The sequence below is a fragment of the Anneissia japonica genome, unplaced genomic scaffold, assembly GCF_011630105.1.
Source record: "Anneissia japonica isolate Jap-2015-1 unplaced genomic scaffold, ASM1163010v1 scaffold2652_len1590060_cov184, whole genome shotgun sequence".
NCBI classification, from domain to species: domain Eukaryota; kingdom Metazoa; phylum Echinodermata; class Crinoidea; order Comatulida; family Comatulidae; genus Anneissia; species Anneissia japonica.
This window is the reverse complement of record NW_022699919.1, coordinates 1391940-1419613: the sequence shown is the minus strand read 5'-3', so window position 1 is coordinate 1419613 and position 27674 is coordinate 1391940. Positions and strand designations below refer to the sequence as shown.

Genomic DNA, 27674 nt, shown 5'->3' with positions numbered 1-27674 from the left:
GATTATGGATGACGATGGTAATGATGATGATTATGATTATGAATCAGAATGATGAGGATGATGATATGATAATAATTATGAAGAAGGAATGTATTAAGATGATGGAGAGGATGATGATGATAATGATAATGTTTATCTTGATAATTGAGGATTTTAATATTTTTCTGGATGAATATGTCGATAGAAAATGCCGATGGAGAATGATAATGATGCTTTAGAATGAAGATAATGCTGGAGTGTGGCAATGACCGTGGTTATGACAGTGATGGAAGATTGCGATATTGGATAATTATAATGAATGATGATGATAAATATGCTGATAATGATGGTGATGAATGATAATGGGGATGATAATTGTGGATGATGATTTATGGAAGTAGTTGTTGTTGTTGATGATGATGAGGATGAGGATGATGATGATGATGATGTAAGGAAAATATGTCAGTACATGTCAAGACTTAAATATCTGACTAACAAACTGTACTATGCAGAAATATGTTTTTCTTATATAAGAATTTCACAGACCAAAGTGTTGCAGAGATATTACCATTTCATATTTTTCATTTTGAAATTTAAGAGCAACCCTGGTTATTATTGGGTTTCATGCAAAAATTTATATTAGAGCATATAAACAATTTGTATGAGTTCTGAGCAATTTAACCAAAAGTTAAGGTCAAACTTGGATTTTGTACCCCCACATCATGTTCTACCACAATGTCAAATTGAAAATTTGTACTACTATAACATCTTAATAAACGTGTGTCAATGCCTAATAACAAACAGTATTTTTTATTTTAGAAATATGACTTTAAAGCCCCATTCCCGGCAAAATTTCAATTTTTTTTTTAAATCTAATTTTTGTATAATGTTATAAAGATTTATAAATATAATACGGAATTGCTAGTTTAACTGAATTTAGAAATTCCTAAGAATGAAAAAAATGTAAAATAAAACTGAAATTTGATTTTTTTGTGTTCCACACAAAAAATAAATGCGGATGAATTTTCATGTTTGATTTTGCGACAGGTCGTGAGAAGAAATATCGTAGGCGCCGAAAACATTAGCCTATCCAACGCTGCTAGGCTAGGCCTAGCCTTACCTCTATTTAGGTTCTGTTATCACACATAAAAACGGCCGACATGATATTTTCCGTTGCTAGTAATGACACTTGAGTAATATAATATTTCATAGGAATTATTTCAAATTTGTTAAAAAACTGATTCTGACTGAAATTTTGACACTTAAACAAACATATCTCAACCTAACCGAACGAACGCATTGTGCGAGATGCGAAGTACAAAAACTAATCTCACTAGAGAGGGCGCACTTTATTGACTGTATAAAGTATACATAAAAGCGAGAGTATTCAGTGGATGCGATCTACAACCTCTGAATTTGCCTAGTAACGATGAATTCGTCGAGAAAATGGTAATATTTTATGAGAAATAGTCTGTATTTCTCTTTTTTTTTAATTCTTTTGCCTAAAACTAAAATTCATGCCAATATTTTTCCATGATTTATAATAATTGGAATAATGCAAATGCATATTTTCTAAAAAAAAGTCAGTTTTTAGTGAAATTTTTGCCGGGAATGGGGCTTTAATATATTTGCCCTAAAACATGATTTTAAAGGAATTCTCAGTGAGCATTAGTTTTCATGGAAAAATTGTATTAAAGCAAAAATAAATGTATGTCTTCTAAATAATTCTACACCAAAATTTCTATAGACCTAAGTGTTGCAGAGATACGACTATTTCATATTTTTTCCGGAAAAAATGATTTTTAGGTAAATCTTGATAAGTATTTGGTTCCATGCAAACAGTTGTATTAGAGCGAATATAAATGTATGTGTTCTGGGCAATTTGACACAACAATTATTTCAATAGTACAAAGCATTACAGAGATATGGAAATTTCATGATTTTTTAAAAATAATAAACGTTAAAAATTTGGTCAAATGTCAGAGGGGTCAAATCAGATATCCAGTAACTTGGATTTTATACGCCCACATCATGTTCTATCACCATGTCAAAGAGCAAAATTTGTATTCACTACAATAAACATATGTCAAGTCCTAATAATAAATTGTATTATTCAGAAATATGGCATTTTCACATATATTGCCCAAAAACACGATTTTAAAGATATTCTCAGTAAGCATTAGTTTCATGGAAAAATGTGTATTAGAGCAAATATAATAGTATGGATTCTGAACAATGACACCAAAACAATTTCTGTAGACCTAAACGTTTCAGAGATATGACCATTTGATATTACCCAAAAAACATGATTTTTAAGAAAAATCACGATAAGCATTGTTTTCATGCAAAATTTTGTATTAGAGTGAATATAAATTTATGCGTTCAGAGCAATTTGGCACCAGAATTATTTCAATATACCAAAGCGTTACAGAGATATGACAATTCTTGTTTTTTTTTAATAAAAAAAGATAAAAATTGAGGTTAAAGGTCAAAATCAGATTTCCAGTAGCTTAGTTTTGGTATCCCCACATTATGCCCTATCACCATGCAAAGGATATACTTGTATCCGCTACTTTAACATTGTTTCCCTATAGGGACTGGACTATAGAGGAAAGAACAGGAGAAAGGACACAGCGATAAGGGACGCTGGAATTAGTGAAAAGGGTGTAAAACAAGTGATTATCTATACGGACCATTTTTTAATCTTCTACAATAACGATGGAGTGTATAAATGACCATGACAGAATTTTATAAAATGTGGTTTTCAGCTTGTGACGAAAGAGGAATCAAACAGCAGCTCTCGTAGGGTAGGAAATCCAGTTAAGGCTGGCTCATACCAATCTCGTGATGAGGTTAAAATTATAATTGCTGAATGTGTGGATTGCCGAGTGGAACCATCTGCTTACGTAAGCGAAAAGTTCATTTTAAATTTTAACATCTTCAGTATAGGCCTATATGTAACAAACCATGACTACTGAATTGTTATGAAGCCGCTTAGGTCCGACGTAACACCCACAATTCTTTGTAATCTTCAAAACTCTTGCACTTAATTGTCTAATGTCAACTCACAGGCTTGCTCTTTGGGAATGAAGTGATCATAGAAAAACCATTCTTTGTAGTGATTGTTTTATATTAAATACATAAAATTCAATTTAAAACGAATAACCAATTTTTGTATTCTTAAGACGATTTGTGTCGGCAATGTTGTTTCTGACTTGGGATATGTTTTTCGTCAATTTGTGTTGGAATGTCCTGAGGGATCCACCGATAAAGCATTCCTAAAGTTTCAGGTGAATGTTTGTGACAATATTGTACATTTTGCACAAGTAAAAGCATACTGGAATTCCATGGACACACACTTGGCTGTCAGATGTGTATAAGAGACAGGTAATATTGTTAGCTGGGTAACTGGTGTGTTACCACTATGATGTAGAAATGAAGTACCTTATTTATGAGAAGATGATTATTTATTATTAAAATGTATACAGGGAAAAAATGATTTGCAAGAGCCAGAGTTCACATCTTCGCCGTTGTCCCAGCCTATTCTATCATTAGAATTACGCCGTGAACTTTCCATTCAGCTTGACGTTCTGAGGGAATCGCAGAGTCATGGCGAAGCAGAATTGAGGCTTTGTGACTATCGGGGTCTAGCAAATTTGATGGCAATGTCTGAATGCTACATAAACTGGCTCGGATCTCCCAAGAACTGCCAATCAAGTACAAGTCCGACTATTATCCTCTTGAATAAATGGGAGATTCATTGCAGAAAGAGGCAACTGACAAATCACGAGGCTTTAAATGAGTTGGAGGCATATTTAAAGACACTCCAACACAATACATGTATTAAGATAGTTAATGAGTACACCAAAAGTATGTATAGGTCTAAGGGAACGTGCAGGTACACAAATGGTATTAAACTATTTGATAAGTATACAAAAAGTATGTCTAAATCAACGGAAAAGAGTGTAGGCCTAAGAGTAGCACGACGATACTCTGTATGTACGACTAAGTCTAAGGAAACGCATCATAGTGTAAGTGAGCCAGAGGGGGGTTTTGAATGCGAATACAGAAATGGTATTAAGATATACACGGAAAGTATGTCTAAACCTAAGGAAAAGAGTGATGGTAACGTACGAGCACGTCGACGGTACTCTTGTGTTCTGTAGGTCAGTAACACTTTTAAGTTGTTAAATTACAAGTTAACGTCCGATGTCGTAGCACTACATACAAACAAAATCAATCAATTCAAAATCTGTATGTATGCCATAGATCTTTTATATTACAGTAAGGTGTTTTAATTCTTTTATGATATTATTACCTATGCACATATAAATCATATTGTTGTATTTAAGTGATTTTATATTTGCAAGCACGTGCATGTTTATGTACATCTGCTTTTATTATTATTCTGGGAGTGTCGATAAAGTACAGAAAGTACTGTAGACTGTATGCATGTACTGTGGATACTTACCCTAATATAATTTCAAACTTTTTCCTTATTTCAATTGTTTTTGCTTTTTTCTTTGTTTCATTGATTTTTTTATGTAGTGTGTATTGCTTAAGAACACACCGCATTATATTTGCGGGTGCTGCCGATACGAAGGCATGTTCAAATGAATAACAACAACAATTTAAAAAAGTCAAAATAACCAAAGTAGGCCTACCAAGTATCATTTGACACAGTTTATATTATATTAGTGTCATTTGAATTGTACATTAAATTAAAATTATACTAATTGTGTCTATTATTACGGTGTTGTTCTGTGATTTGTTTTTAATTTTGTAAATTATAAACAGTTTATATTATATTAGTGTCATTTGAATTGTACATTAAATTAAAATTATACTAATTGTGTCTATTATTACGGTGTTGTTCTGTGATTTGTTTTTAATATTGTAAATTCAAACTGTATGTAATTACCATGTTCTTAACAGGTGTATATGCATCTTTAAATTCTTGGAAGTTGAATTTTTTAACGCTTCTGAGAACTGAACTTCATCATCACCAAACAACAGAGTAGCTGCATCAGTTTAGCCAACTAAGCTAACATGTTCTTATAATTATCAACTTACACCTCCACTCCCTTATCTATCGTTAAGATTTTTTTTTATTTCACCTGTATTTATCTTCGTTACATAAACAGACATCAGTTAGAAGACACGTGCCATGCTCTTCATCTGTACATAACGCCAAAACTATTAGCTAAAAAAGATAAAAGGGGTTAATGTACCCACAAGTACTTTCCTTTTACTAATCTATGACATAATAAAAATGACATATCGATTTTTTGAAACATATAGTCCTAAGTATGATACTCTTTACACAAAATTTGTTTGAAGTAAGCAATAAAATCTTCTATGTTTCCCTGACGTTTTAGCGATATTGAATATTATGAAGGATATAAAAAAAATGCAGTTACAATATTACTTTCTTACCAAATTCTTCACATGTATCGCCTTCCCAACCAACATTAGGCCTACACCGACCGAAACCGGACACACACTCGCCATTTATGCAATTCGGAACACATGAACCTAAGTACAAGATAATATATTTCATTAAAACATTATACCAGGCTGCGTGTGTATACCGTACCTTATATATCATTTTACTGGAAAATCAACGTTGTGCAAAAATGCCAAATCTTGTAAGTATGTTTTGAGGAATTTTTCAGTATGGAATAATTACCATTTCTACAGTCTTCACCAGACCACCCAGTCGACCACTGTGTCGACAACAATAATCATGATTCTGATCACAATAATGATGATAACAATAACATTAAAAATTTTAAAAAATAGCAATAACTATAGCAATGATAATAACAATAAAATTAACAATAACGTTAAAAATAGTCTTAGAATATTAATAATATTTATTATTATTATACAATGATATTACTACTTACTAATACTAATAATTATATTAATATTATTATATTATTATTTATATTAATATCTTCATTATTATTACTATTATCAATAGAAATATTTTAATGATAATTGAAATATTATTCGACTGATGTAAATATTTAAAAAAATAAAATTAAAAAAAATATTATCATTAATCTGTTTACTTTATCCTATTAATGTTAATAATAATAATTAGGCCTATAATAATAATAATAATAATAATAATAATAATAATAATAATAATAATAATAATAAAACAATATTATTATTATTATTATTATTATTATCGTCATCATCACATCATCATCATCGTCATTGCTTGCTTTTGTCCCAGTGTCGGTCCGCAAAAAGTAAACTCCATAAATAGAATTGCACTCACTTACTTAAAAACAAAAACAAAAACAATTTCATTAAGATAGACAATTTCATTATATCAAATTAATTTCAAAACATACACCAGAACAACTGAGATTTAATCGATTAAATAAGCCTTTGAAAACCCCTAAATTGTCATGTTTTTGGGGGGTTTCGACCCCGGAACACTTTCGAGAGATCTTGAGCGACGTCTAACCACGCCCACTTTTTTCGTCGGGGACCTCAGACCCTCGTCGGGCAAATCCTGGCGCTACCACCACTGAACAGACCGCCACTTAAACAGATACAAGACAACTACAAACCATATTAAAATACTTAAAAACACCGAACAACCACCAAACAGAAACGGATTATTTTACTATAATATATCAAAGTTCTTTTTGCATCTCATTTTTATTTAAAATATAACAAAAGCTCGTCTATATATAATGGTAGTGAATTTCCTTAATAAAATTTATGGTCATGGTAAAATTACGAAATTGCGCATTAGAACTGCACATAGGCTTCAGACACAATATCTTGTCAAATCTCATCTGTAGTTCGTATTTGATGGTATATGAATCATCCAGCTCATCGTCCACATGAAAATTGGAATAATTCCGCGACCAAGAATAATATAAACCACCATTTGCATTTGAATTCTCAATTTTCCCTACGAAATATGGGTTAGATATTTAAACAATTGAAAATTGTCTTATTGAAATTGCTATAAACCTATTCAACATTTAAAGCAAATGACAATGTTGTTGACAACAGTAGGCCTATATCATTCTTCTTACATCTTTCAACGAAATCCATTACACTATCATGATGATAGAAGGCGACACTGGTCTATTAAAAATGTTATAAACATACTATTCAACAGTTGAGGCAAATAACAATGTTGTTGATAACAATATAACATTATCCTTACATATTGTAACGAAATCCGTTACATTATCATGATGATAGAGGGCGCCGTCTGATCCCACAAAATCATTGTCTGGATCATCCATGAAGCCACATAGACCATCCGTATTATCGATAAAGCTGGCAGTCGGTGTCAGCAAATGTGTTAAGGTACAATCTTCATATTTTCTCACTGAATTGCACTGCGATTCCAACAGACACGCTTGTTGTTGTGAAAAATAAACAGTTTGTGAATGTTGAAAATAATTATGGAAAGGTTAAAATTACATTTTTAGATCTACATTTATGCTTTGAATTTTTTGTATTATTGCTTTAGCAACTTTCATATTATCATTTGTACATACTAATTTCTATATATAGGCCTATAGGCCTACTTACCATAAAATATCGTTATAATTAGAGGTTATGATTTTTTAAACATGTATTGTAACACCTTTGAGCTTTAAAATTATTTGTATAACACTATAAGTTCATTTACGCAAGGTGTTCAACCTGTTTCCCATTTTGCTTCAAGTTTATTTACCAACGATTAATGAACATAACAGTAGGGGCCTGCAATTAAAATGTTGGGTAAACCAGAAGAGCAAAGCTCGAAATTTGGTCACCCTATAGTGCAATACATTTACATTTTACAAAATAAAAAGACAAAACAAAATGGGTGCAAGACAGATATAACATATTTTAACGGACACCACAATAAATTATACATTTACATTTGATAAAATAAAAGACAAAAACAAATGGATGCAAGGTAGAACTGAACATAACATGACACCACAATTAATTAATGTTGACCCACCAAAGGTTAAAAGAATCATGAAATGCATAAACTTAAATAGCCTAATAAAAAGTATATGAATAACAAAATGATAATTGAATTTCTAAATTAAAGATAAGGTATACGATATTGTCCTAGGTTTAAACTATATTCAAATCGGATCCGAATGAGCAGGACATAGAACACTTATCTGATTTGTACTGAAATGCCAGCATCATAGTCAGACTAGTTGAAGAACTGTCATGTTTCAGAGAAATTTGGACATCCAATAGTACTGAAGAATTTGCCAATTGAAGTTTTATCCCGCTACTTATTTTCAGTATTTCTTCCTTCCAGCCTATTTGGATAGGAACGCTAAGTGTGTAAATCAATAATTAAACATTACAGACTAGTATGCCACCACTGCAAGCATGTTATAAATAACTTGAGATCAACAATATTCCATTATGCTTCACAAATGCATTCTGTTGTATTTTCATATTATTTTATGTTTTTATTTATTTATTTATTCATGTGTTTATTTGTTTGTTTGTTTGTTAGTTAGTTTGTTTGTTTGTTTTTGTTTATTTATTTAATGATTTATTTTTTTATTTTTTCTTTTATTGATTAAATAACTAGCTTCCCGTAACCCAGGGTGGGACCCTGACAGGATAATTTTTTTAACTGATAAAACGACATTAATGATTATATAATTCATCAAATTTTAGTTAGACTTACAGATATAAGGCATGATCAAACAGTTGCTAATGTGGAATTATATTATTTTATTTATTGCAATTCATGGACTTTATTCGTGATAAATTAGATTTTGGGGTTAAATAAATTAATATTAACCATGTCGCTATTATCCGGTATCTTACTTTATAAACAAAAATACCATCTAATATAACAAGATCCCAGCAAACACAAAACGTTCTTATAATGTTCGCGAACGTTGAAGTTAAGTAGGCCTATGTCACAAAACAACGTTCACACAACGTTGTAAAAACGTTCAACTTTGTGACGTTGTGTGAAATTAGGTTATACGTACTTATGGTTCTACAAAATAATGTTTTTATCACCAAACTGTAACGTTGTTATAACGTTCTTAGAACGCAATATTGTTAGCTGAGGAGCATTTGTACATTTGTATAATTAAACATTTCGTCAAAGTGACTATTGTTGGCACGCTCATATAACATAATTATTCATATATTCGAGCACTAGACTCTAAAGAGTCGTACGTTTTCGTTATAATATTGTGAAATTCCATATTTCATAATTAAGAATATTTAGGCCTACGTATGATAATTACTGGAGATATAATTGGAATCAGGTAGTGCAAAAAGTCCGGTCGTGTTTCTTTCCATTATGTAGTAGTTGTGAACTCCGAAATTAAAACATAGTGCTTATCAATGGTAATTTTGTAAACAAATGAGTAGTTGCTGGTCGTAATGACTGAAATTTATAATTCTCTTTAAACGAGAAATTAAACGAGAGCATCCTGAGAGTTGTTTATATGTCAATGTTTTATTTACTTATATCCACTGGTACTGTATTATGTTTACACAAAAATGAAGTTTTCTGTGCCTAGCATTATGTTTAGTCTTCATTCTTTGGCAATCCCTGTGATTGTGGAGATAAATCATGGTACACTATTGTCTAATTAGAGTCACTCTATTGCATACTTCCGCCCTCTGTCTGGATACCCAGGCAATCCGCAGGCACAGACAGTGTGTGGGTGATTCCATTACTTTATGCTCAAGGATAAATGCAAAGAAAATTTATTTTAGTGACCTTGAACTTTGACTGTTACTTCTTAAAAGTTAATTTTAATCATCTTTTTCTTAGATTATTAGGTAGCATTCCACTAAATTATATGATGATCCATTCCTTAGTTTTTGCGTTGCTAACAGACAGACAGACAAATAGACAGACAGGGGTAATACATAACCTCCTTGGCCGAGGTTATTATGTCGTAGTACCGGTAATATTTACAACTGCCTACTGAGGGAGTGATTTATTTGAATTCAATAATGGTATGGGTTGTGTTCAGTATGCTGTTACGAAAAAAAAATATTGTAACATTTAGGCCTAGTATTTGTATGCCATTTTGTATTTTCACTGTTAGAAAATAAAACATGGCAGTGGAAAAATAAGAATCTACCCCTGAATCAGAATTTAAAATGACACCGTTGTCCATAAATGATTTTCAATTAACCAAGCTTTATTCCAGACACCTGTATATAAATGTTATGGTACAGTGTAATAATAAATGCGCATTGAAGGCACCAGCGGCGTTCCATAGTTCATCAACGACTGCACAAACGGTGGTGAAAAATATGTAACATACATGGTGCCGTGCCGTAGTGAATATCTCTGTAACACTAGCAATGGCAGAGGCAGTCAGAGAATCGCAACGGAAGTCTAAAAAGAAGGTAAACAAACTAAAAAATTCTCATTTGCTTTACGCAAGTGATCAGTATATTCACTCGCCCCAACCATGACTACTGGGTTAGTTTACCCAGGGTTGTCCACCACCTACAATAACTTAACCTGACGTTGAAATACTGTAGAGGGCAGCAACCATAAAAGTGTTCGATCATATTTTTTTTTTTGTACAAGGTTTATGTCGAAAGTCAATTTACCTTCGCGAAAATGGTATCGCCCAGGCTATTCTTTTGCATTAACGATTTTGCAATGTCTGGCTGCTTTTTGCAAAGCGTGGCTGACCTCGCCTCGCTGCCGGTCTGCAGCAGGATGCAATTGACCAGCGGCGTTCCATAGTTCATCAACGACTGCACAAACGGTGGTGAAAAATATGTAACATACATGGTGCCGTGCCGTAGTGAACATCTCTGTAACACTAGCAATGGCAGAGGCAGTCAGAGAATCGCAACGGAAGTCTAAAAAGAAGGTAAACAAACTAAAAAATTCTCATTTGCTTTACGCAAGTGATCAGTATATTTATGAGCTGTCTTCATTTCTTGTTACTGTAGGCCCTAGCCTAGAAGCTAGGCCTCTGTAGATCTAAGTTTTAGACTGCCACTCGTGTTGCAACTTTGTAATCAGTGGGAATTTCCCTTAATCAATTACACAATCAACAGTCTGGAGGCGTTGCGGTGTGTTCGTAGTTGGGAGTGCTTAGGCCTAGCCTATGCCAGCCTAGCCCTGGGCTTGTTCCCCATAGGCCTAGGCCTGGACCCATTTTTAAGGCGCTAATGTACTTTCGCACCTAACTTTTAATTCTTAATTTTTTTACCTCAATGTTTTTTCCAAGTCATTGAGAAGATTTTGTGCAATCTTTCACTCAGCATTTGCCATAAATTTAGGAACTTGATGTAGGCCTAGCCTAGTCTAGGATTAAAATTAAGGATTTTTAGGCCTAGTTCAGGCCAGGCCTAGGGTAGGGCCTATGGTGTCCTGATGTTCCAGCCATGTGATTATATAGCCTATAGGCCCTAATTAGGCAAGGCCCTTTCGAGACCCTAGGCCAAAATTGTGTTATTTATTGTTAAATGATCCAATAAATGGCTCTCTCCAAATAAGCTCCACTTTTGACAATTTTGAATACAAGTGAATTTGAGTCAACTCGGCCAAGTCAGCTCAGCTCCAAGTCAAATCTGCCCCATGTCAACTAAGAGCACAAATGGGCCAGTATCAACGACTTGCGTCAGTTTACAGGAAGCGATGTTTAGCCGAAAATTGTCAGTGTCTGTTCGCGGGATCACATGTATTTGGGATCTAAAAAATATATTATTCAACATTGACTAATCACTCAAACACCATGGAATAGTCAATAATATTTTAATCCCATGTGGCTTGTTTTCATCCAATGAAATAAGTAGAATATGGGGTTGTATATTGAATATAAAGTGCAACTTTAGATGAAATTTTCTAGTTTATTTATACTGATTTCACTGATTCCTAGATCACTTATTGTAACACACTGTCTTTTTCATTTACAGTATGCTAATATGGATTGTCAAAGAAAATCTATTGTGATAACCATGTACTCATTTTCCTCCTATTTTGTAGAAAAAAGAAAAAGATAAACATTTACCTCCACCAACCCTTGTTGAAGAGAACAATGATGAAGGGACTTTTTTAAAAGCTGATGACATTCCAAAAGTAGATGCAGATAATGACTCGCAAGAAGGGACGAGCCAACTACCAATTGATGGTCAAGAAGGTGCTATGGGCATACATTACTCAAACACTGAAAGAACACATGAACCTAATCAGGAGAAGGATGTTGATGAAAAGATTGTAAGAGATGAAAACATTATAGTAGATAATGCAACAGAGAATAATGAACCTAATACTGTTGAACATTCAAATGAAATCCCTTCTACAGACACTTCTGCAGATGTGGAAAAAGATAGTCAAGGTAATGTAACTGAAAATATTGCAAGTGCTCCCCCTGTGTCTATAGAATCTGCTGTTGTTTCAGACAATTTAACACCCTCTGCTCCACCTGTTAGTGTCGAAAGTGAAATTGCTTCAGAACAGTCTCAGGTAGGACTTGAGAATTGTACTTCAAATCAGATCGAACTAGACACCACACATGAATGTGTGGAGGATGTCACATATTCTGTGGCAGATATAAGAGTTCCACTGGCAGATGTCAGTGATCCTATAGCAGATGTGAGAGATCCTGTGGCAGATGTGAGAGATCCTGTGGCAGATGTGAGAGATCCTGTGGCAGACATGAGAGATCCTTTGGCAGATGTTGGAAATCCATTAGATATCAGAACAAATGAAGCAACTGCTTCAGAAGTAGTTTCAACTAATTCTGAGCGGACAGTTAATGGGGTTATTACAACCTTGAAGGATGAAGGTATCAGGACGCACCAGCGTTTGCATCCGAATCTTATGAGGCAACAGAGCCAAGCAATGCTGCCATTCACTGATGATGAACTTACAAACTATTACTTCAATCCCATGCTACAGCACCATGAGTTATATGTTGAGAGCTTTGTGAAGGTAATAAAAAAAGAGTATAGAATGGCAAGCGGTCTGACTCTCAGGGTTTCTTTGCATCAAAATCCTATTTTGAAAAGTACTCCCATGAACTAGAGGGCATCCTTCAAAAAGGAAGATATTTCGTATCGAACACGCACTGCATGTAAAGAATGCCTCTTCAAATTTTAAACTCTATTTGAATTCTTATTGGGTGCCCCCTAATTCGTGGTAGTAGGCCTACTTTTTTTCTTTCATTGCGTGCATGCAAAATCAAGACAGTTGCACCTCTTGCCATTCTTTACTTTTTGGTAATTATAGTGAAACATTTGTAACCAGTGGAATAGGGCCCTGGTGATGAGGTGGGTACGCAAAAGTGAAGTTGGGTAGGCTCGATGATTTTGACAGGGCAGTGCCTTTTTTGCATTGAAAAAAATTAGTGAAGAGGGATAGACTCATGGGGATGGGGGGGGGGTGTGCAATCTTCTTTGGGGGAATGTTCCCCTGCCTGCACCACTGGATACGCCATTGCTTGTAACCTCCATCAGGAAGAAATGTGCATTTTACATGCACACATTTAAATGCATCATTTTCCTTATGGAGGTTTTTTCAATAACAAGTATATATCATGTGATTTATTTTTTATTGCATATTATTGCACAACACAATGAGAACTTTAGAAAATCCAATGGAATATACTAGGTTAGCCTACAGTATACTATAGCTTAGTTGTTGTAAACGCAACTGAATTGTAATCAGAGGGGTTTTTGGGGGTTTGAATCCCGATAAGGACAATGTTTTTCTCAAAATTTATTTTGATAATTTTTAATGCAGAAAGCAGATGTTTTTTCTAACTTGTACTGTGTATAGTATGTCAAATTTTTTTTTTTAATGATTCTGAAAATAGTTCCTATACCTGGTTGTAAATATCTCATCTGTACACTATCATAATAATATAATTGGTACAATATACAATGCACACAATTCAATTCAATTTTATAGAATGTTATTCAATAATTAGTCAAATTGATTATAATTGATATATTCACAATTGCATTTATAACATTTTGAAAGAAAAGACAAGCAAGAACAAACACATTACAAAACAAAAGTTGTATGAAAGAAAAATCATTTGGGTGGAAAAAATAATAGTAAGACTTCATCTAGAATATTTTGATGTAAATTCATTTGGAAAACAGCAATCCACAATGTTTTATTGCCTTTTTTACCCTCTCTAATACAAGTGACATTTGGTTTGCAAATTTATTTCTGTTTTTATAGGCTTCTGCCGTCTAAACAACAAAGAATGAAATATTACTCGCCTGTATACTTATTAAAAAATGATGACAACGCATGTGCAGTACAAACACACCAATGAACAGTATGTAATAAAACTACCCATAATCAAATGGAGCTGTTTAATAATACCTTGGTTCCTCAGGTATAAACCTACTTCGGGTAGAAGACCACCCCCAACTTTACGCCCAGTTTTACCTACTTACCAGCATTTTCTTGGGGCAAATGCCCATGGTATGAATTGATTGAGACTTACGAATAATCTAAAAAAAAACAAAAAAACTCAAGGGCAATTCCATTTTAACGAACATGACATTTTCACAATTTTAAAGTAAATATTTCAAAAAGTAAGAGGCCACTTTAGCTATTTGTAACATAAATTGACTTATCACAAGTTATATTTACTTCGTCAAAAAAATTGCTTAAGAATGTGGCATCATTAAGAGAGTATATACTCTTATGTCATGTCACGGACGGGGTCGCCTCTTTTTGACAGTTTCTAAAATTCTGATTTCAATTAAAAATTTCAGACAAACTGTTGAGCCAAAATGAAAAATTAACTTATTTATAACAAAACAGATCAACTCTATTATAAGGAATGCAAACGTTTTAAATAATGTTTTACTATTGTTAAATAATTACAATTTAACTGTAACAGATGTTACATGGATGTAAAGGACAGAACGTTGACACTGCTATATGGCTAAAAGTGCCCCATAAAATTATTAAATACAATAACAAGAATCCCAGAACAATCTGTTGCGGAAAAATTATACCAATATCTTTATTCATTCCCAAGTTATAGGACACTAAAAAAGTTGGCGTGTCTATAGTCTTATACAAATATAAATTAGGGTATGTACAAATTTTTGGAAATAACTTTTGAATGAGGAATGCCATCCTGGAAATTGGTATTCCATGGCTTCTATTGGCATACATTCAGAATCAGTATCAAAATAAAGAGAGTTTCCAGTTATGTAAAAGTTATTGGCACTTTATTTATGCTCATCATATAACAAAAATGATTGTTTTTGCTGTTTTTTGATCAATTATACCCACATGAGTAGTCCAATGAATTCCAAATCATAGATGTACAGTACCATTTATGGTTATATGCCTATATTAAAGATTTAACCTGATCTAAACAGATTTTTATTTAAGCATGTCAGAATAGTCAGACGGCATTTGGAAAAATGGCCAATGTTAATGATTTCAATGTTCTAAAAAATTATATGATGTTTCAATTATATGTTAATGTAAGATTATCTTGATAAAAATTGAAGACATTGTTTACAACATAACTGAACCATTATTTTATTATAAGAATTTACAAAGAAATTACTCATTTGGTAGTGCTGGTAGTAGAAATAATGTGTTTCATAATGTCACGTCTGTGACAACATGTTATGTCATGTCTGTGACAAATGTCACGTTTGTTACACAAAATATGATACAATATTTGGACTGATTTTTTTTCTTTTAATTACATTTGATTATGTGTGGATAGTAATTGTCTTCTGTGAAGTCTGATAACTTTAACTCTCTTACTCAATCAACAGTGGAGGAACGTTTTTGGAAGGGGGGGGGGAACCATTCCATAAGGTCCAGTATGCGAGCGAAGCGAGCATCTAGGCTGGGGGCCGCCAATGACCCCCTGTGGGGGTCCAGGGGGCGAAGCCTTCTGGAAGCTACGGATATTTTACAAAGTTTGGTGAATTTATTTTATAGGCATCAAGCTACTGTAATATGATTTCATTTTTGTTGTAATTTCCAGTGGCGGATCTAGGAATTCGAAATAGAAGGGCCCAATGAGGATACTTTCACTGATAGGAGCTAGCTCAGCCCCACCATGGTTGGGGCTGAGGTAAGAAAAGTTATGGTTATGGCAACTCTAGATGGCCGGAAATTGCACTTCCATCTAAACATAAAAATCTTTATAGCTAAAGTTGAATACAATTTTTATCTGTTTTTGCCATTTTATTTTTAATAATTTTGAAAAAAATAGGAGGATGGGGCCCCGCGCTGACTGGGTTCCCCCTAGAATCTGCCACTGTTCAATATAACACTTGACATAGCCTATCATTTTGTTTCACAAATGATTAATTCCTAATGTCAAGCAAAAGATTTTTTTATTCAAAAGATTTTTTTTTTATTCATTACAGTTTTTACAACCTATAACACATTAACTACTGTGTACTGTAAATTCTGTAGCTGTCTCTTATACACATCTAGATGTGTATAAGAGACAGCATAATTACAGTACTTTAATTTTCCATCATTATTTTGAAATTTGAGAATACTAACACTTGGCATGTGTCTAGTTGTGTACCTCATGTGCACGCACGTGATAAGGCATCAAGGGTGTATGTCGGAAACATTGATGCAAAATAGGTTCTCCCCCGTGCCAAAAGCCATCGAGTATGTGATTAGTCAGCAGGTATGTACTTGGCATACAACGAAAGTTAGCCTTTTGAAAATGATTTAATTGATCCATTTATTTTTAAGCACATGCTTTGAAAATAACCAAAGTCGACACATACTAATAAGAGACAGCGTTAAGAGAGTATATACTATTATGTCACGTCACGGACGGGGTCGCCTCTTTTTGACAGTTTCTAAAATTCTGATTTCAATTAAAAATTTCAGACAAACTGTTGAGCCAAAATGAAAAATTAACTTATTTATAACAAAACAGATCAACTCTATTATAAGGAATGCAAACGTTTTAAATAATGTTTTACTATTGTTAAATAATTACAATTTAACTGTAACAGATGTTACATGGATGTAACGGACGGGACGTTGACACTGCTATATGGCTAAAAGTGCCCCATAAAATTATTAAATACAATAACAAGAATCCCAGAACAATCTGTTGCGGAAAAATTATACCAATATCTTTATTCATTCTCAAGATATAGGACACCAAAAAAGTTGGCATGTCTATAGTCTTATACAAATATAAATTAGGGTATGTACAGATTTTTGGAAATAACTTTAGAATGAGGAATGCTATCCTGGAAATTGGTATTCCATGGCTTCTATGGGTATACATTCAGAATCTGTATCAAAATAAAGAGAGTTACCAGTTACGTAAAAGTTATTGGCACTTTATTTTTCATTTATGATTGTTTTTGCTGTTTTTTGATCAATTATACCCACATGAGTAGTATGAATGAATGAATGAATGAATTCCAAATCATAGATGTACAGTACCATCTATAGTTATATGCCTATATTAAAGATTTAACCTGATCTAAACAGGTTAAAGCATGTCAGAATAGTCAGACGGCATTTGGAAAAATGGCCAATGTTAATGATTTCAATGTTCTAAAAAATTATATGATGTTTCAATTATATGTTAAAGTAAGATTATCTTGATAAAAATTGAAGACATTGTTAACATAACTGAACCATTATTTTATTATAAGAAATTACAAAGAAATACTCGTTTGGTAGTGCTGGTAGTAGAAATATGTGTTTCATCACATATTATGTCATGTCTGTGACAAATTTCATGTCTTAAATACGCCACTGGGTACTTCAGCAGATGGAGAATCTATACCACCTCAGCCCCACCATGGTTGGGGCTGAGGCAAGAAAATTTGTTACTATGGCACCTCTAGATGGCTGGAAATTACACTCTCAGACTTAAAATTTGAATATAATTTTCCTTATATCTCCATTAAAAAAAATAATTGAACAATTTAGCCTCCCCCTCCACCTTGAACGTGCCACAGATTTCCGAACAAAGTCGAAGTCGAGATTGCTTCCACGACCTCAATGAATTATTTATTGTGAGGGTTACCCTTGATATGGGTTCCCGATGAAAACTTCACTTTTGGCCCCGATGGATAAAAATTACCCTTCTATTTAAATTTAAAATTTAGCTTTCCAATGGTATAAATAAAATAAAATTTTGGCCCTGTGATACATTAGAACTTAACATGGAATTACCCTCAAGTACTGGCTTTGAATAAGGCATGCAGTGCTGAAAAATTACCTTTTGATTGAAAAGGTGATTCCCTTTGTGTAGCCCCTCAAAAATCATCCCAATTTTGTTTTCAAAGGTGGGCTTATACAAGAGGAACTGCGGCAGTGCTGGTTATGTTACTTAGTCCTTAAACATGACACTTTGTTTTTAGTTACGCCCAGAGAATTTTCACACCATACACATTATTGTGTTGAAATATTTTTATTTTCCAATATACTGTACCTACACTGCACTGTTATTCTTGCAGTTTCATATTTGTATTCATTATTGATATTGTCATAATGTATTATTTTTACATACAGTAGTTTCGTTAATGGCATCATTTAGAAAGGTACATGCAGGATCTTGGGCACTGTTCTATGGGGAACGCAATAATAATTAATAGTTAATGGTTGACTTACAGAGCGGATATTAAGGCTCAGACCTATATTATGGATTCTATGGCGAATGCAATGCCACGATGCGGGCAATGAATTGGTTTTAATGATGACCGTTAAGACTGTTAAGAGGTCAATCAGCAGACGGCATCGCACGCCTACGGCCCTTGTATGTTGCAGTTAGTGCCCGGATTAAAGGGCAAGATGGAAGGTTCCATAAGTTCATTTTACACAGCTCGAGGAATAGTTCCAAAGTAATTTTCGAATTTCTGTAACATTAATCTCGTCCTTCAATCTTTTTACCTCTTTTTTTAATCCTTTCTTTTTTGTAGTAATCAAATAAATGTACCACTCCACTAAATTGTATAATGATCTATTTATTATTTTTTGTTTGTAATGTTGCTGACAGAGAGACATCCATGAATACCAAGAGCTTTTAATATATATTTTAGTTAAAATTATACAATTAAAATTCTGATAAGTTTGCACTTTATGTATTATTATTATTATTATTATTATTATTATTATTATTATTAGCGGATCAAATATCTGTCATTTGCCCATGGATGTGATGTGATGCCATCATGCCCATATTATGAGTAAACCACATAATCAACCAATGTAATGATTGTGGGGCTACTATTTTCATTGTTTCATTGACTTATTTTTATATTTAATATTTAAAAACTTAATATGTAATTGCTGATCTATGTTTGATACAAAAAAGAAAAGTAATAGTACAGTTACACGTTTCCCCTGACATTGGGAGGTACCATAGTAATAAAGGTAATATTAATACTTGTGTTGGCCTACTGTAAAGTTGTAGAAAAGAAAAAAAAAATGGTGTTAAGCTAACATGAGAACTTAATTTTGTTAATGATTTCATTTTGTCATAATAGTATTTAATATTCGTCTATTTTGCAGTTAGTTTTGATGAATATTATATTAATTTGGGAGTCATGTGATGCCTGTGATATTTACTAATACCAGCATGTGCTGTGTCCTGTTCAGTAATGGCTTTTGTGTGGCAATTATGGGCATATTATTATTGTATTTGCAAAGATTTATGGACCTAATCATCGACCAAGTTGGAAGCTTTAAACAAATTTTCTTTTGAAATATTCACAATCACATAATTTTACGAATTGCATTGATTTTTAATAAGCAATACATGCTAATATAATGCAAGGATCTACATGATATCAACTTCTATATTCACATACATATCATAACAATTAAAATTATTTATTGTAGATTATGATTGTGTTAGATTATGGTAGTATTTAGATTTTGTTTATTATCATGTATGTGTACATACAGGTAGGAGCTCATGGTTTTCAGGGATGTAGTTGTGGTAGGCAGAGGTGGGTGGGACCATCCAGCCTTGATGTTTTCCACCCATTCTAAAGCTAAATTCATGGCCCTCCACCCACCCTTTTTAGCCCACTTTTCCATCCTTTAAATCCACTCTTATTATTTAGAGTTTACCGATGTTTTTTTTTTCTCCAGAATTACTGATAACAAAAGATGATGATGGATGTTCTAAAAAGAGATTACAAAATGATAAGAATGATATTGTCAAGCATTTTTTGTCATTTTTATCCCTCAGATTTATTGTTTATTTTTCATAACAGATGCATATTATTAATAATAATATGCATCTATGTAATTACAAGAAGGCTGAAAAGTATTCTTGTTGATTTTTTTTTCTCCAGAATTACTGATAACAAAAGATGATGATGAATGTTCTAAAAAAAGATTACAAAATGATAAGAATGATATTGTCAAGCATTTTTTGTCATTTTTATCCCTCAGATTTATTGTTTATTTTTCATAACAGATGCATATTATTAATAATAATATGCATCTATGTAATTACAAGAAGGCTGAAAAGTATTGTGGAATAGTGGTACATCTGTCTCTTATACACATCTAGATGTGTATAAGAGACAGGAATAATATTGTCAAGCATTTTTTGTCATTTTTATCCCTCAGATTTATTGTTTATTTTTCATAACAGATGCATATTATTAATAATAATATGCATCTATGTAATTACAAGAAGGCTGAAAAGTATTCTTGTTGATTTTTTTTTCTCCAGAATTACTGATAACAAAAGATGATGATGAATGTTCTAAAAAAAGATTACAAAATGATAAGAATAATATTGTCAAGCATTTTTTGTCATTTTTATCCCTCAGATTTATTGTTTATTTTTCATAACAGATGCATATTATTAATAATAATATGCATCTGTTATGTAATTACAAGAAGGCTGAAAAGTATTCTTGTTGATTTTTTTTTCTCCAGAATTACTGATAACAAAAGATGATGATGAATGTTCTAAAAAAAGATTACAAAATGTTAAGAATTATATTGTCAAGCATTTTTTGTCATTTTTATCCCTCAGATTTATTGTTTATTTTTAATAGTAATGTCAGTTTAAGGAATACTGTATAGGAAGCCAATTTGTTTAGCCTTTTGCCAATTCTCTATGATACAAAACAGTTCTTAGTTCAAATGTAATATAATCAGATTGAAAATAAATAGAATTCTTAGTAAATGATAATAGTGATTATTAATAATAAGGTTGAATAGGTGCTATTTTACAGGTTGTTCCATCTTCATGCTAGAAAATAATAATGATAGAACTTAGGTAGCGGTCGATCCAGGACAATTTTGAGTTTCAGGCCATAATTTTTTAGTAATGTAGTGAAATATGCGATTACTCACTTCTTTAAATTTGGAAATAAATACCAGTCATAAATTAAAGATGTTGGGGCATTTTTGTTATAGGAAATAATTCTTTTTTAAATCCGGGCCTGGAAGGAGAGGATTTTTTAAGATGATGGGTCCATACCACTTATTTATACACCTACCACAGCCTGACCATGTTACTATGGACACTCTAGATGGTGGGAAAGTTTCTTCCTCTTTTTAATTTCACAAATTTAAGGGGTTACCCCAATCCTGAATCAGTTCAGTGTTTGAAATCAATTTATTTTTTCCAAGCCTCCTACAGTATGGAACTCCAAGTCCTCTATTACCACCACCCTCAATCTTACATGGGTAGGACGATTCTCAAACCAGTTAGAATCAAGAAAAAAAAAAAATACTACTTTTTTTAGTATAGTAGATTACCTCCTCCAAGAATAATATTTTAATAATTCAAAAATCAATGATCAAATGCACTCAGCGTTCATTATACCCCTGGTCACTGGATACATCCAATGGCAAACAAGCACAAAGTGCAACCTTCTCTGCTCCCTGAGGTGTATACCTAGACGTGCACTCAGCTCACAAAACTAGTACATGTACAATCAATGCTACAACATCCTACCAGGTACCCATTTATACTCCTGGGTAGAGAGAGACAAACGTAGATAAAGTGCCTTTGCCTGAGGATATAATCGACTTGCACAGCGATAAACCCCTGACCCCAAGGTTGGAAGTCCAAGCACCAACCAATGTGCCAACTGCCTCGTAGGTTATGTATTCATCGCTGTTTGCCTATTAGCCTGTGTGTTAGCAGGATTAGGCAAAGAAATAAATGGACCAAAAGATACAGTGGAATAGTGGTACATATTGTTTTAAGGAAGAAGTGATTAAATTGCATTGGTTACAGAAATTATAAAATTTTCTATAAAAGTTTCCTTTGAGCATTAAAAAACACAATTGAATCACCCGCCTTTACCATGCCCTGCGTGTATTATTTGGTATTTACAGGCACAGTGTGGATTTATGCCTATTATGAATGAACTGCTCTAATTTATCAGCTCAATATACTAAATATCTCTCTCTTTTCTTCATAGCAAACTAATGTAACCAATCATGAATTGTACGAATTGTTGCTAAATTTCTTCAAATCAAGATCGAACCTACTGGCCGTCATTGCCGATATTTCCAGTGTCAGAAAAGACTACAAAAACTATACTTCCGAACTGTGGATCTCACAAGAAAACCACATCACTGCAAATGTAGGTTTAAATTTTACTATGTAATATAAAAAATAATGGTAATGGTCAATAATAATAGGAATTATGTTTTTTTACTAAATGACGTGTATACTGAATGCTCACTTACAAGGTATTTTTTGCAAGTATTTGGGAACTAATCTCCTGATGCAAACCGCCTTCAGAAAAGATCAATAACATTATTGATGTGCTATAAATGATAAATAGAAATGTTTGATAATGTTACGTTTATTGATTATTATGATAATAATAATAGTGGAGCAGCATTGTCCATTCTGCTTCTGAACTTCCTGGTCAGAGTTTCAACCACACACTAAACCATTTTCAGCCAGCCAAGCTCAGATACCTTGGTTTGCACTGTTAACAGGCTGTGAAATTGTTTTCATGGCCTATGAATAAACATTTTTAAAATATGTCAGTATTGATATAGTGCTCTACATTGCAAGTCTCAGAGCACTTCTCCACAATATATCAGTCATTGGAACAATGCCTAATGAAGGGAAAATTCCATAGTTTGCTTCAGGAAATCAATCAGCATATTTTGAGCTTGAAGTACCCACTTAACTCCTGGATGGATAGAAGACAATGTGGACAAAATGCAAAGATCTTATAAAAACAAGATAGCACTCTCTCCGCGGTTTACATACAGTATAACAAATTAGAAGCGTCCATTCACACAGAAAGCAGCAAAAAGTAATTGTAATTGAGGGAGGGCGTTCTAGTTGTTACTATGGTTGTTCAAGAATTTACATGTAGTTCAAAAGTAATTGTAATTGCAAGAGGGTGCCATACACTGCATTATTACAGAATTTGCATGCAGAAATCGCAGAGAACGCCATCTTGTTATTAATGTATAAGATATTTGATAAAATGTCTTTGCCAGCAAGCACTTGAATCCCCGACCTTAGGGTCGAGAGTTTGAAACCACAACCGTTGTGCCAGTGTTTTCCATCGAAAACTGTAGACCTTTCCAGAATGTCAATCAAACCATAACACCTAACCAAATGAAACAGTGCGGCCAGGAATATGTGCATGTTTAACAAACACATATGTTGTCGCACAAACTGTCCTTTTGTGGCACCTCAGCAACAATGCAGCAAGGCTTAATTAGCGGAAAGGTACATTGTGTTTAATGATTGCTTTTGAAATTATGTATTTTTAGGGTCGGTGTGCTGATGGCTTTAAAGTGTCGCAGACGGTCACATACTCCACCGTGGAATTCAACTACATGAAACTACACGAGGTTGAGAGAACACTGAAGCTGATACGTTCATTTGCACACGACACGCTCTCCCTGTGCCTCTATACTGCCCAATTATCACGGTTACAAATTGAATCTTACTTGTATTTTTTGATTACAAAGAATCCAACCTTGGAAAGCATTAATAAATATTCTCCCATCACAGGTGAGAAAGTTTTGATCATCATTCCTATTATCATCACTATCATCATCAATTTTTATTGTTTTACTGGTTTTGTTTTTTATATATTTTCTCCCCTTTAGGTACAGTATGTGACACTGAACTTCATGGAGAAAAGAGTATAGAAACTTGGTGTTATATGCTATAAGAAATTCAAATAAATACTTCATTATTGTTTTCATCATTTACTATTATTATCTATCTATCTATTTATTTGTAATTGTCCCTGACAGCTCACCTGGTTGGAGAAAGCAGCAGAGAAGATCAGCAACAAATTGAGCGACTCCGTCAGTGTATATCTGTCTTATTCGCATTTCAGCGACGTCCAACTCAGGATCAAGTCTTTATTGATGTAACCAGAGAGTGGCTGAAGAGGCTAGTAAGTGAATATGTTATAATTAGTTTTATTACATCCTTGAGGATTTTATATTTTCATCGGATTTTCTTTGTGTGTTTGTGGGTGTGTGTTTGTCTGCGTGTAACAGCCTCATGCCTACAGTTTTAGGTCTACATGCGTCAGATTTTCACAGATGATATCTGACATTGAATGAACGGTTCTTTTTTTTTTATTTTGGTGATGATCCTGAGTGGGGTGGATGTGGTGATTCCTAAAGAAAAAGACCCCACATTAGATCTTAAAAACAAATCTACAGATATATATATATATATGAAACTTTCTAAAAGTGTTAACCAAGTTACAAGAAAGCCATTATTAAATTTTGGTGGTGATGTGAATTTGGGGTGGGGGATCACAGTCATTTAAAATGATAATTTTCCAATAAATATCTCAAAAACTGATCAATGGATCTGAGTGAAACTTCAATGGTTTGTTATTGTTTTTTTTATGATTTTTGTTTTTTGTTCTCTTCAGCTTTCCTATGTTTTTCTACCATCCACTTTGGTATTATTATTTACCCCCTCTTATTTTATTGTTTTGCATTGTTTTTTAGCCATTCCAACATTCTTATTACTATTAATCTAGTGCCAGTTGTTGTGGCACTAGATTAATAGCAATGAGTGTCGGAATGGCTAAACAAATATGCAAAGCAATGTATATAATGAGTCTGAAGGCTTAATAAACTCTGTAATAACATAACATGAAAATATTGTCTTTATTTTATTATTACTTTATATATTGTTTCATAGATTGCAATATTATTAAGGCTTGCCAGCATTCCCGACCACCTGTTTATCCTAAATCATCTGCTACGATGCCCAGCTGGACTTGATCAATGGGCCACAAGCTTCTTGCAGGTTTATCCACCACCACAGGGCTACATTAGTGGCCCTTTGGGGTCAACATGGGGTAGCCCCCTACTTGATCATTTTGTGGATATGCTTGACTACCTGATGTCCCCTGTCAGGTATGTTTCACTTGAAATTATATTTTACTGTAAAAAATTTTGTAGCCCAATTCTAATTCTAATTCTGTTGAACTTTGTATTTATGAATGTTTTACTAAACCTTTCCGAAACCTATGGGTCCCAATGTCGCGAAAAAAAATTTGATGGGTCGCATAATCTCTTCAGATCGTGAAAACATTACTTAACACTAACAAAGACAAATGAAATTAAATTACAGTAAACGAAAGTGCATTTTAAGTGTGACAAGTGCGTCAGTTTACTTTTGTTGTGTGTGCATTATCACAGTTTCATGTTATGCACTTGTCAATTGTTAGGCCTAAATAAGAAAATGAATACAAGTAGTAGAAACACATTTCCTTGCCTTGGCTCATGTACTGACATATTTTTGGCGCAAACTAGATCAAATTCATGGTTCGCAAATTTTTACACAACACACTCATGCGCCGCCACCTCGGTCCTCAGTGTTGTGTTGTTTGGAGGTTCAATTTATATTATTTAATTGATACCACGATCTATAAAAAATGCAACCATGGTGGTAGGCCTAAAGTACCGGTAGGCGATTTTTTAATAACCAAAACACACAGTAGTTGATGACTGAATGCCTATGCCTAGTGTAGGCTAGGTAGGACCAGACCCGGTTTGACAACATTAGACCTAACGACCCAAAACCGCAGCTACTCTACATGTAAAATTCCCGGCCCTTCCGAAGCCTGTTACACATACGGGTAAATTTTAGGTACTTCCTGGCACTACGGGGACACAACTATGTGTACATCCCCGGCTCAGTCCTGCGCTAGTACCCCGCTATGGCCCTGGTCCGGGTGGCCGGGGCTACAATTGACAAGTGCATTAAAAATATACTATCAAAAATAGTACTTCAGGTATGACAACCTTAAAGTATTAGTTTTGTTCATTTCATTGTGTTAGGCTTTCAGCTGCAAATTATAATGAGAAAACATTTTAAAATTTAATGTGTCTATGTCTCCGCATAACTCATAAATGTCAGGCAGCACCAGGAATTTATAATAAAATGTTCGTTAATCATTAATTTTTAAAAGTCTTTAACTTATTGAAAAATTTGATAACTTACGTGATTTTGTTAAATGAGTAATTCAAAGTTAAATTTTCATTTTTATGGGTTTTACATAGTGATTTTGTGGGTGATAATGTATTTTAATCAATTCACAAAAGAATCAAGTGGGTGTTCTTCCCGCTATCTCTTGCGTGTATAAAACAACTGACGTTTTATTGACTTTGGGTTCGATGGGTCGCATCAGAGTGCTTGACATCATTTGGGTCGTTAGCTAAAAAGGTTGTGGAATGGGATTTTACTACTCTGAATAAATTAAATAACATAATAAAATATCATAAAATTTAAAATAAAATGAATTATAATTAAATCAAATAAATTACAACAAAAGTGGGCTCCAAGAAGGGTCGGCGGGCCAAAGTGAAGTTCCATGCACGGTTTTAACATACTTTTTACAGAAAATTGACATTGGGCTGTAACAACCATGGGTTTTAGTCAAAAGTGCAGACATATTTCAGGGTATATATGTTAATTTATTTTCATTGGCAGATTGTGGTCTGCGGACTGCACTTTGCCCACCTGTGCTTTAAAGGCTTGGCAATGTGTCCTAAGCACTGTGGGTCTTTCTACTTCCAGGTATCGAGAAGAATATCTATCTCGACTGCGGGTTGCTATGACTCCAGACACGAGCAAAGCCTCAGACACAAATCCTTTTGCCTGGACCATTGTTGATGAAGATGGTGAAGAGGTGATTTTTTTTTTTATTTTTTTTTTTTTTGCAATTAATAACTATTGATTGACCAATCCATCAGTGCTTTTCAATATTGTGTTGATTGCTTCCCCTGATACTTGGGTCTTCCATGCACTACAAATGGATAAATGTTTGATTGACAGTGATTGATTGATGATTGGCATAATTCATTGAACATTTAAAAATCAGCACTTGAATACTTGCTCCTGCATTGATATCGCTTAAATCATTATTTGAGGTTGTCTCACATTGTGAATTCAATTGCTGCCTTGAAGTTTGTGGCTTCAGCTTTACGTCAATTCATTAACTACTAATAAGTTGTGAGAGAAAAAAAAAAATTCCAGTTTTGTTCTCAATGTATAAAATTATATAATGTTCATTAATTGCTTTACTTTGAAGGATTAATAGATTAAATCAGTGGCGGATTCAAAGGGGCACCTAAATTTTAAGAAATTATATAAAAAATGTGGAGAGAAAAATAAAATTATAATCAAATTTAAATCTGAGAGTGCCATCTAGATACATTTTTTTTCCTTAATTCCCACATTTTCTTTCCTTAATTCTCCCCCCCT

The 27674-nt window shown here is 33.4% G+C and overlaps 2 protein-coding genes across 8 annotated transcripts in view; both read left to right on the top strand.

Moving 5' to 3' along the window:
• The window catches only part of LOC117103200, a 9054-nt gene extending 4292 nt beyond the window's left edge, over window positions 1-4762 (top strand). Inside the window, exons 2-4 of one of the 2 annotated variants that reach the window (XM_033243729.1) lie at window positions 2748-2885; window positions 3165-3269; window positions 3468-4762. In XM_033243729.1, coding sequence (XP_033099620.1) covers window positions 2748-2885; window positions 3165-3269; window positions 3468-4145 — 921 coding nt within the window. In that variant the 3' untranslated portion in view covers window positions 4146-4762. The remainder of the gene's footprint in view (window positions 1-2747; window positions 2886-3164; window positions 3270-3467) is intronic. The other variant, XM_033243730.1, reaches the window with a different exon arrangement.
• A 5535-nt stretch (window positions 4763-10297) lies between these two features.
• Window positions 10298-27674, top strand: part of LOC117103217 (ectopic P granules protein 5 homolog) — a 50421-nt gene continuing 33044 nt past the window's right edge. For 5 of the 6 annotated variants that reach the window (XM_033243764.1, XM_033243762.1, XM_033243763.1 and 2 more), the window contains exons 1-7: window positions 10726-10850; window positions 11972-12919; window positions 22375-22539; window positions 23699-23942; window positions 24191-24336; window positions 25104-25321; window positions 26988-27099. In XM_033243764.1, the coding sequence (XP_033099655.1) occupies window positions 10806-10850; window positions 11972-12919; window positions 22375-22539; window positions 23699-23942; window positions 24191-24336; window positions 25104-25321; window positions 26988-27099 (1878 nt within the window). In that variant the 5' untranslated portion in view covers window positions 10726-10805. Of the gene's footprint in view, window positions 10372-10725; window positions 10851-11971; window positions 12920-22374; window positions 22540-23698; window positions 23943-24190; window positions 24337-25103; window positions 25322-26987; window positions 27100-27674 lie in introns of those variants that run through there. The other variant, XM_033243760.1, reaches the window with a different exon arrangement.